At 42.1% G+C, this 11,557-nt stretch overlaps 1 protein-coding gene across 1 annotated transcript; it reads left to right on the forward strand.

Annotated features, from left to right (window-relative positions):
* The first annotated feature begins 419 nt into the window (after window positions 1-419).
* Window positions 420-11,387, forward strand: thoc1 (THO complex 1). Its single transcript, XM_089008021.1, has 21 exons — window positions 420-512; window positions 703-776; window positions 846-906; window positions 981-1,050; window positions 1,420-1,538; window positions 1,625-1,673; window positions 1,752-1,847; window positions 4,909-4,991; window positions 5,238-5,311; window positions 5,387-5,495; window positions 5,578-5,712; window positions 8,616-8,716; window positions 8,792-8,858; window positions 9,593-9,643; window positions 9,718-9,788; window positions 9,856-9,951; window positions 10,043-10,108; window positions 10,323-10,406; window positions 10,486-10,633; window positions 10,712-10,799; window positions 11,026-11,387. Exons 1-21 carry the CDS (start codon window positions 465-467, stop codon window positions 11,301-11,303), a joined length of 1,968 nt encoding a protein of 655 aa, XP_088864147.1. The 5' UTR covers window positions 420-464; the 3' UTR covers window positions 11,304-11,387.
* Window positions 11,388-11,557: the final 170 nt, after the last annotated feature.

Raw genomic sequence — 11,557 nt, forward strand, 5'->3', positions numbered from 1 at the left:
CATACACCCACACACACACACATACATTCATACGTACGTACGCACGCACGCACGCACGCACGCACACACACACACACACGCACACACACACACACACACACACACACACACACACACACACACACACACACATACATACATACGCACGCACGCACGCACACACACACACACACACACACACACACATACATACATACATACATACATACGTATGTATGTATGTATGTATGTATACCTATATACACACTGCCATTCGAAGCTGAAAACTAAAAACTCGAAAAATGTGATTTCTGATTAAAATTAATGTTAAATATTTTGGTTCATAAGCCATAGAATATTGACGTGTGACTGCAAGGAACTGAATACCATGCTTATAGCCTTTCCGATATTATTGAATGCACCACGACTCAATGATCAACAACCCGGAAGCAGTTAACTCGACTTCTGGCTCGTTGTTTGGAAAGATGTCACCTCACTTATTTGATTTTATTGAAGCCAAAGACAAGCTCACGGTGGGAAAACGTCAAATAGTCTTTATTTACGGAAGAGTACACCATTCAGTGCTGTGCTGTGTCATCCTAAAATACGCCTGTCTGAAAACGTGTGACCCGCGCTTCATTTTCCACTACCTCTTTGCTAATTTAGCCTCTGCTAACAGTTTGGTGTTGTCTCACGTGAAATGTTACTGTCGTAAACTCGTAGGAATCCATCAAGCAAACGCTGAGGGACAAGAGCAGTAAAGCGATAATACAAGCTTTTAATCACATCCCTGGAAAGTAAGCGATGACAAAACAAACCCAATAACACCGCGTGCATGCTAACTTTCTGCTAACTTCGCTTTGCAGTGAGACCGAAAAAAAGACCACACTGGATCAGGCATTTAGAGGGTTCCTCGGAGAACAGATTGTAAGACACGTCAACTTATATATATATATATTCGTTACACACGCGCATGTAGCTCATGTTTGCGTTTGTCTCAGGTGGACCAGGCTTCGAGCTGTGAGGACTCCTTGTCTCTTATCTACATGAGCATCGATGCCGTCACTGAAGGTAATGAACGTGTTTCCGCTGTCCATACGCAACTTTAACTCATTCCAGAGTTTTTATTGGTGCCTGTTCCACCTCTATTAAAATACAGATTTTTTTTTTTTACTTGGGTGAACTGTTTGATGAATAAACACTTAATTCTAGGCCCCGTGTATGTTGAACCAAAAATAAAAACAATTATATCTGTTAAATGTGTTTGTCAGGTGAGATTGGTCCTCGCTCAACCGTGACTATGATGTGGATATGAAGTATGGAAAGAATGACTGCATGTATATCAATTTTAAATAAGCAGACCAAAATTTGTTCTTCAAAACAGCGACAACAGAGTAGTTTTACGAGGCTGCTGCTAAAAGTCATTTTGTTTCCATGCAGGTATCTGCTCTGCAACGACGCCTTTTGTGCTGCTGGGAGATGTGCTGGACAGTCTTCCTTTGGACCAATGTGACATCATCTTTACCTTTGTAGAGAAGAACGTCTCCACATGGAAATCCGTAAATACAAAAAAACAAACAACCTTTCTTTGTTTTATGTATTTTTTATTAATGCTCCCTTCCTAAAAGCTCTGTCCTTCTCACAGAACTCATTCTACACTGCTGGTAAGAACTACCTGTTAAGGATGTGTAACGGTAAGCTATTATTTCTTTATGAGATTGTCTTTTAAAATTGTTGAAGTCAAAGTTAAACACTCTTGTTCAATAAACTAGATCTTCTACGGCGTCTGTCCAAGTCTCAGAACACTGTCTTCTGTGGACGGATCCAACTCTTCTTGGCTCGCCTCTTCCCCCTGTCAGAAAAATCTGGTATGCACAACTCATACATATAAAGGATGTTGGGTTACACCTCCAATCATGTCCAATTGGGACAATGTGCTATCAAAGAATTACTCACATCATAATAGATTAACTTTGAATATTACAATAAATACAGTGGGATTATGAATACATTTAACTCGTTTTATATTGACCAATTAATTTTATATCTGCTATTATAAAATCTTCTTTTCCTTTCGGCTTTTCCCTTCAGGGGTCGCCACAGTGACTCAATGACCTCCATCTAACCCGGTTTTGTGCATCCTCTCACACCAGCTCCCTTTATGTCCTTTTTTACAACATCCATCTGCTATTATAAAATATATATGCTTATTAACCAAAAATTAAGATTGGCAATTCTTATTGATATTAGCGGCCCAATGACCGAAACAACTGGAATGAGTTACTCAGTGTCCTTTTGCCGAAACATTTGTGTTAGTCTAACAAATGGAAACTCCCACTTTAATCAAAACTTGAGGGCACTTATAATGGCGCTTTATTGTTATCACGTTATATGCAAAGCCATTTTCACTTATCCTTTTCAAACGGTATCAGCCAAATTTGTTGACACATAATATATTTTTTCCATGCTGGCTGTTTTTTTCCTATTTAGTCCTATTTCTTGTGTTGTACTAGCCTCATCTTGTCATTGCGGGAAAATGATAGCTGTTGGCTATCTGGCTATTTATTAGCTATTTGTTAGCTATCCATTAGCGAGTTGGCTCGCTATTAACTGTCTAGCTGACTGGCTGTAAGCTGGCAAGCTGTGGGCTATCTGGCTATCTATTAGCTATTTATTTGCTATCCACTAGCAAGCTAGCTTTCTATCTATTTGAGTTACCTCGGGTTGAGTGAACGCTGGCGCATGTGGCTGCCACTGCTCACCGACAGAAAAACTTTATCCTCTGACTGTAAAGGGACTTTGGGATTTGAAAGGCACTTATAAATGAAATGTATTATTATTATTAGTAGTAGTAGTAGTAGTAGTAGCAGTGAACATTTGTGAGCAGCAGTGTGGCTTCATGCCAAAACAGAGTACGACAGATGCAGTGTTTGCTTTAAGAATGCTGTTAGATAAGTACAGAGAAGGTCAGAAGGAATTGCCTTGTGTCTTTGTAGATCTGGAGAAATCGTACGACAGGGTGCCCAGAGAAGAGCTGTGGTATTGCATGAGGAAGTCTGGAGTGACAGAAATGTATGTCAGAGCGGTGCAAGACATGTATCATGACTGTAAGACAGTTGTGAGGTGTGCTGTGGGTGTGACGGAGGAATTCAAGGTGGAGGTGGGACTCCACCAGGGGTCAGCTCTGAGCCCCTTCTTGTTTGCTATGGTGATGGACAGGCTGACAGACGATGTTAGACAAGAATCTCCTTGGACCATGATGTTTGCAGATGACATTGTGTTTTGTAGCGAGAATCGGGAACAGGTGAGGGAGAAACTGGAGATGTGGAGATATGCCCTGGTAAGGAGAGGAATGAAGATCAGTCACAGCAAGACGGAATATATGTGTGTGAATGAGAGGGATCCAAGTGCAAGAGTGATGCTACAGGGAGAAGAGATGAAGAAGGTGGGGGATTTTAAGTACTTGGGTTCAACTGTCCAGAGCAATGGAGAGTGTGGAAAAGAGGTGAAGAAGCGTGTCCAGGCAGGCTGGAGCGGCTGGAGAAAAATGTCAGGTGGGATGTGTGATAGAAGGGTTTCATCTAGGATGAAAGCAAAAGTGTATAAAACAGTGGTGAGACCAGCCATGATGTTTGGACTGGAAGACAGTGCCACTGAAGAAAAGACAGGAAGCGGAGCTGGAGGTAGCAGAGCTGAAGATGTTGAGGTTTTCTTTGGGAGTGACCAGGTTGGATAGGATCAGGAATGAGTACATTAGAGGGACAACTCATATTCGAGGCTTTGGAGAGAAAGTCAGAGAGGCCAGACTGAGATGGTTTGGACATGTCCAGAGGAGAGAGAGTGACTATATCAGCCAAATTTATTAATTGATCAGGAATATTTTTCACATTTGAAAGACAGTTAATAAATTGGGTTGTAGTGTTGTTACTGTGCTATGAGGTTTGTACATACTACATTTAAAGGACAACCAGCACCATTTTTTGTTTTTGTTTCCCACTGACATCAGAAAAATGTTTTATAGCATCTAAGATACCCAAATAAGGCAGGCTGATATTTTTACTTAAATGAAAAACACCAATAAAAATGACTATAAAATGAATCCGGAAATGGTCAGTTTCAGAAGGTCCCGCCCCTTTGTTCGTGACGTCACGCCAAGACGTCTTGCCTTTGATCGAGAATCAAAACAATGGCTTGAGATTTGGAGAAGATGTTTTCTTGTTACTCATCCAGTTATGAATATGATTCAAATAGTTCTGAAGAGGAAAGCATAAATGTTTGCAATTGATTAAAGAAGTCCTTCCGTATCAATTCGAGCCGTCAATGACAGCAATGTAGCACCCAGAAAATGCAGAAGATTGCACCCAAGCTCCGTTGGAAATGGGTTGATTTGTCAGCTGGGAATTTGTGTCAGCGAATATCAAATAGTTGTCTTGGTGCAACACACAACGATTCACCATCACAGTATTTATGTGTTTTCTTTCTAATTTCACCATCAACACGAAGTTTTCTGACCAAACAAAGTACCCAAAATGCATTGTATGTCGCCTTCTCGGTCAAGGGCGGTCCAAACGTGACGTCACATGGGGATCGTCATCAACTCGAAAGCAAGACTTCATGAATATTCAGCGCAAGTCTCAAAACGTAAACTATAGCTATATGCTGTGGAATCTTAAAATACGCTCCGTCGAAGTCATTTGAAGTGATTTTATAAATTATGGACATAACTTGTTCAGAGTATTTCCGGCCCAAACACTCCCTCCAAATGCTCCTGGCCCGGCCTCTCTGTCAAATTTTAGAACCCAATGCGGCCCGCGAGTCAAAAAGTTTGCCCACCCCTGATCCAAGTGCTTCATCCTGCGAATAATGATCAAGTAGTGTAAAGTGATTTCATGCGAGAATAGCTGTTCTGTTGTCTGGTGTTGTTGTTAGGTTTGAATCTCCAGAGTCAGTTCAACTTGGACAACATCACAGTGTTCAACAAAAATGAAGATGAAAGCACCTTTGGACTCAAAGTGAGCATTTGAGCTGTCACAGGTTCAACCTCTGACTTTTTTGCATGGCAATTTCAATTTCTGTCGTATGGCGAACGTCAATCTTGGATTGCGGTGTCCCAAAAAATGACTCAATTTTCACATCTGATTTGTACATGGTGGGTGTTCTATTAGATATTTCATGCATTTTGTTTTCATGAAGCTTTGTATTGGTTGTCTTTTGGAGGTAGTGTGTTTCAATGACTGCCATTTTTGTTGTCCTGGCAGCACACAAACGATAAGGAAGACGGCATGGAAGTGGAAGAAGGGGAGATGGGCGAGGAGGAAGCTCCAGCATCATGGTACGTAACAACATGCGGGGAAAACAGCACCTGAAAAATGTAGCTGCTCATCAGCATTGTCGGTGCGCTTTTCAGCTCCATCCCCATTGACTACAACCTGTACAGAAAGTTCTGGACGCTACAGGACTACTTCCGGAACCCCGTGCAGTGCTACGACAAAGTATCTTGGATGACCTTCCTCAAGGTATGGAACTGCGGCAACTTCTGCTCATTGAGTCGCGTGGGCGCGGTTGAAGCGAAATGCACAGATGTGGTTTTTGCCGCAGTACTCGGACGAGACGCTGGCCGTGTTCAAGAGTTTCAAGTTGGATGACATGCAAGCGTCCAAGAGGAAGCTGGAGGAGCTGCGAGCCTCCGGCGGGGAGCACGTCTACTTTGCCAAATTCCTCACCAGTGAGAAGGTGACACTTTTTAATCATTGATTGACTAAGAAGTGTCTATTTATTTTGGTTTTATTTTGTTTGTATTTTACACAGGTTTACATGTCAGGCCTAAAAATTCAAATTTTTTTCTTACCAGCCAGCCAGACTAGTTACCTTACAATGTTACTAGCCAATCAGTAAATCAATTAGCCAAAATGTTTGTTTTGGTCTAGCTTTTACGTCGGATGCCCTTCCTGACACAACCCTCTGTATTTATTCGGGCTTGGGACCGGCACAAAAAGACACTGGCTTATGTCCCCTTGTGGCTGCTGAACAAGCAACTCTATCAACTTACTAAAGATGAAGATGCTCAGTAAAAGGCTCGCAAACACAAAATGGTCATTGGCGCAGCAACATTCAGAAAAGCAAAACTATACTCACCATTTAAAGTCCAAAACCAGGGTGAAATGTATATACATGGTCATTTATTTGGGCTAAAAACGCCTTACTATACGTGGTCGTTTCTTGGGGAGGGCTAAAAACGCGTTACTATACATGGTTGTTTTTTTGAGGGGCTGAAAACCTCATACTATACATGGTGGTTTTTTCTGGCTAAAAAAAAACCACCATTTATAGTACGGTGTCTTTAGCCCCCCCCTAAAAAAACGAACATTGCTTCTCGCGATACCACTCAAGCAAAGTGCGCCTCAGCACCTGATAGTCCTCTGCTCTCTGCTGTGCCTGCGTCAGCGTGAACGTGTACGCATGCACTCGTCTTTTCGTTTCAACCACAACCGACGCCAGATTTGAACTACGACGACAGCTAAGTGTTAGGGCAATTCGCTATACAAACACATTTTAAACATCTTTTCTATTTCCTTACACATCGTTTTATTTTCTCGGACTTCCTGTCATGTCACATTCTGTCCGTCTTTACATCTTTTTCTTTTCTCAGACTTCCTGTCATGGCGTCACATCCTGTCCGTCTTTTTATAAAAGCTCTCCCAACAGGCCCCTTCCGCTTTTTTCTCTCTCCTCTCTTGGCTCTTTCCCTCTTCCTGCCCCTCGGGCTAGCTAGTTACATTTTGTGCCATCCCATAGATTAAAGAATCTTTTTGTTTTTCCTTTTGATTCCTGTCATTAATAATGACACTAACATAGTCATATATTTTAGATTGTTTTCATATCTAGTGAGCATTGTTCATTTATTTTTGTATTGGGTATTGTTAAAATGTGTGCGCCTTAATATAAAGTACACTTTACAGTCACTGTATAGTCCGAAGCACAAAACAGGCTTCTGATTGGCTGCCAAGTATTCAAATTACCAAACGAATGTTCGTTTGGCAATTTGGACTATACTTCGGACTATACTGTGACTGTAAAGTGTACTTGAAAGTTTTGAAAGGCGCTTAGAAAGACGAGTCCATGTAACTTGTAACGGTTTGCTCGTAGCTTTTGCTTTATTGTATAAAACAAACGTTTGTCTTAAAAAAAAATCCCTTTTTTTCTTGAAGAAGTCGGCCACCCGGGCTGTGACGTTTTGAAAGTTGTACGCCCGACGTAAAAGTTGTACGCATGCACTCATCTTTTCGCTTCCGAGCAGATGTTATTTCAAACACTGCTGTAGCTGTCGCATCCAACACACAAAAGACCACTCCATTTTCACCAGGTTACACAAGGAAAAAAAAATATTAATTATTAAAAAAAAAAGTACTGTAGAGCAATTTGGTTTGTAAAAATAATAAGAAATCACTGTATTCACTGTATACCACTGTATTCACAAATGTCCTTGGAGTCGCTAATGTTGTAGCCCAGTTATGTAATAAGTAGAATCAATAATGGAGAAATATGTTTTTCAAATACATTCCGAGGAAACAAACTTAGTTGTAGATACAATTTCATCAACAATCATGTCTCACGATATCAGCACATGATAAAATGAACCTCACTCAGCAAATGATGAGCTGATATAGTTCTATTTTTATGTGTTATTTTTAATTTACAATGTCAGAACAAAATAGCGGTAGTGGTGGTTTAGTGGGTAGCACCTCAACTTCACAGTGCAGATCTTGGGGATCTCTGGCCTTCCAGTGGGGGAGTTTGATGTTCTCCCCGGGCCAGCGTGGGTTTTGTGTGGGTTCATGGAAGGTTGGTTGGACAATCAACATTATCTGAAGAAATACAGGGAACTTACGACTGAGTTCCGTTCCGACCAAACAGTCGTAAGTCGAAATCCATTCAAAATGTTGAATCGAGATTCGGAGGCTAAATGACTCGCAAACTCCCCCCTCTGGTGCCATCACACGGTCGATTGCTGTGCGAGAGTAAGATGCTGGCTGGCTGGACAAAATTGTCGTACACGCTGTCGTACAACTTTCAAAACATCACAGCCCGGGTGGCCGACTTCTTCAAGAAAAAAAAGGGATTTTTTTTTTTTAAGTCAAACGTTTGTTTTATACAATAAAGCAAAAGCTACGAGCAAACCGTTACAAGCTACATGGACTCGTCTTTCTAAGCGCCTTTCAAAACTTTCAAGTACACTTTACAGTCACGGTATAGTCCGAAGTATAGTCCAAATTGCCAAACGAACGTTCATTTGGCAATTTGGAATTTGGCGTTTGGCTACTTGGCAGCCAATCAAAAGCCTGTGTACGACCTGCTCGCGTGTTGCCGTGCCAGGCGTAGAATTCCAATTTTTAAATAAAATTGGGTCTGGAGGTAGTGGTCGCAAGTATGGGTGGTTGTAAGTTGAGCTGGTCGTAAGTCGGATGTTACCTGTATATGTATGTATGTTTTATAACACATTCAGAGAAACTAATCACAATGACCACCAGAGGGAGACAGAACAGGAAGACTTGCTATTTAGCACTTGAATATGAAAACAGCCTCATGTTTTTTTAGTTTTTTTCTCCAAATATATTTGTTATTATCAACCTTTGCAGCTGATGGACTTGCAGCTAAGTGACAGCAACTTCCGCCGCCACATTCTGTTGCAATACTTAATCCTCTTCCAGTACCTTAAAGGACAAGTCAAATTCAAAAGGTAAGGATTTGTGAAATTGGGGGAAACTGCATCTGAATTACTACAATTTTTTTTTTTTTTAAATTGCTCTATAAGCTCCAGCTGCTTGCTAAACGATGACCAGGCTGCGTGGATTGAGGACACCACTAAACTAGTGTACCAGGTAAGTCTGTGCGCCTGTATGTGTTTGTTTGTATGTATATGTTTATGTATGTGTGGACCTGTGCGGTGCATTCATTGTTTTGTTTCCGGTTTATTTTGGAGCAACGTAGTATCTAGTATGATGTAGTGCCGCATTGATCCTGCAATAAAAAATATCCTGTTAAAATGAATTTAAATCAATGCCGATCATAAAGCATAACATTTACAGCACTGATATATATATAGGTAACATCCGAGCTGACAGTTCGTCGCTGACACGATGACAGTTCGTTCGCCTTCGGGGCGAGGTGGCGGGTTGAGCGCGTCGCCACCGCGGACAACCGCGGGGTCGACCCAGAGAGCGGGGTAAGGCCGGGGAGAAGGCTACCGGTCGCACACCGGCGACCCAGGCCCACGCCCGCCTGCCCCCGTAGCGTCCGAATCAGATCGTTTGCAAGTCATTTAGCGCGTAGTCTCTATTCAACATTTTGAATTGATTTTGACTTACGACCGTTTTGTTGGAACGGAACCCGGTCGTAACTCGGATGTTACCTGTATACTATAGACATTTTCCAAATTATATGACAGAATACATTTAAAAAAATCATCTCACTGATCTATTTTGAAATGTAATGAATGCAAGAATCAATTTGTCATATCACTCTGTTTCCATCTTACCCTATACTGCCTAGCATTTTGCCAATTCTCATATTACTACTACAATGTTTCAATTGTTATCATTCCGTCCTCTCATAGCTTCTAAGAGAGATTCCGCCTGATGGGGACAAGTTTGCCACGATGGTGGAAGTAAGTGATGACCCAAATATTGGTGAAGCTGACGTGGCGTAGCGTGTTAATGACCTATGCCTTGCTTGCGGCAGCGCATCCTCAACACAGAAGAAAACTGGATCTCTTGGAAAAACGAAGGATGCCCCAGCTTTGTCAAAGAGAGGTATGCCAAGGCGCAAGGATTTGGGCGTCGATTCGATTTTTGTCTGCAACATTTTCCCGTTTGTCAGGCCCGTTGACGATAAGCCCAAGCGGCCCTCCAGGAAACGAGCTGCTCCTGAAGACTTCCTGGGAAAAGGCCCTGACAGAAAAATATTCATGGGAAAGTGAGGATTTTTTTTCCCCTGGAAATTCACATTTGTCATGTTTATTTGTATTTTATTGTTATTTGTTTCTTTCATGTTTTTACATATCAAGTGATGAGCTTACTCGCTTGTGGAACTTGAACTTGGACAATACTGAAGCCTGCAAGTCAGACAGCAGGTAAAAAGACATTTGTTTCAGGTTTGCGATTATGTTGAAATGTTTGCAATTTGAGGATCAAATACCTTTGCTGGTCATTTTGACAGCAAGTGAAACTTTTTTGAAGGCTTTGATCTAGTCAAAAATTCATCAAATTCTTTAGACGTATGTGTTTTGGTGAACACTTGAACCTGTTTTTAGGGGCTCTGCTTTGTTTCTCATTATTGTATGGCAGAGAGTTCATGCCCTCGCTGGATGAATTCTTCGCTGAAGCCATCGAACAGGCTGACCCTGTCAACATGGTGGAAGACGAGTACAAGTCAGTTCCCCACTGCCTGATTTTAAACACAAAACCAAGCGGATGCATCAATATTATACTGCTGTGTTCCTTCCCCGAGGGTCGTCCGGAACCCAAACTACGGCTGGCGGGCATTACGGCTGCTCTCCAGAAGAAGTCCACACTTTTTTCAGCCCAACAACCAGAAATTCAACAGTCTGGCTGACTACTTGGACAGCATGGTCAGCAAGTTGGCCAAGGAGTTGCCAGTAAGGAACAGTTTCAAGTTCTAATGGTGTTTGAAAACAAAATGGCCACTAACGTAACAATGTCTTGTGACCGTACAGAAGGACATCCCCTCGGAGGAGATCAAAACCGGCGAGGATGAGGATGACGATGAAAATGAAGACAATCTTCTCAAAGACAGCAATGACAGTGAGACGCCATTTTTCCATAAGACGCCATTATTCCATATGGGTGCTTGCCACTTCATGTGGACCAAAAATGCCCACAGATCAGTTTAACTCATTCATCCACATGCCGGGACATGACTAAACCTTTGACGAAAATAATTTTACCTGAAAGACACGTGAATCAAATATCTCTTGAGACTCTTTTTCGGGTGTCCTTCCCATGAACTCTCCATCTTTGACTTGTCAAGGCCCAAGTATGCCAAGCAAGATGGTGAGCAACCAGCAGATGGATGACGTGGCAGCTAAACTGGGTGGCCGCTGGAAGTCGCTGGCCTCGCATTTGGAGATGCGCGCAGCCGAGCTCCGTGAGATTGAGGCTGAAAGCGAGGATGCCGACATTCGTGCCAAGCTGCTGCTGGTCACTTGGCAGGACCGAGAAGGGGCGCAGGCAACCGTGGAGAGCCTGGTGGCGGCCCTCAACGCTGCAGGCTTTGCCAAAATGGCAGATGACCTCAGCGAAACTTGAATCAGGCTGATTTTTTTTTTTTTGTACAAAGAGTGGAGAAACTTTTTGTGTTTCTTAGCTTCACATTAAAGATGCCTTTTGATACATAGTAGCATACACTTTCATTATTTTCAACACTAATGAAAAGCCACCAGTCAATAACTTAAAACAAGAGTGGAGATAAAACAACTAAAATGTGCTCAGTTAGTACATAAGACTTGAAACGCCCAACAGTTCAATTAATCTTGACTGTCAGAAGTGAGCATTCGGCCGAT

The sequence above is a fragment of the Hippocampus bargibanti genome, linkage group LG11 (assembly GCF_051943395.1).
Source record: "Hippocampus bargibanti isolate YZ-2025 linkage group LG11, ASM5194339v1, whole genome shotgun sequence".
Classification (NCBI taxonomy): Eukaryota; Metazoa; Chordata; class Actinopteri; order Syngnathiformes; family Syngnathidae; genus Hippocampus; species Hippocampus bargibanti.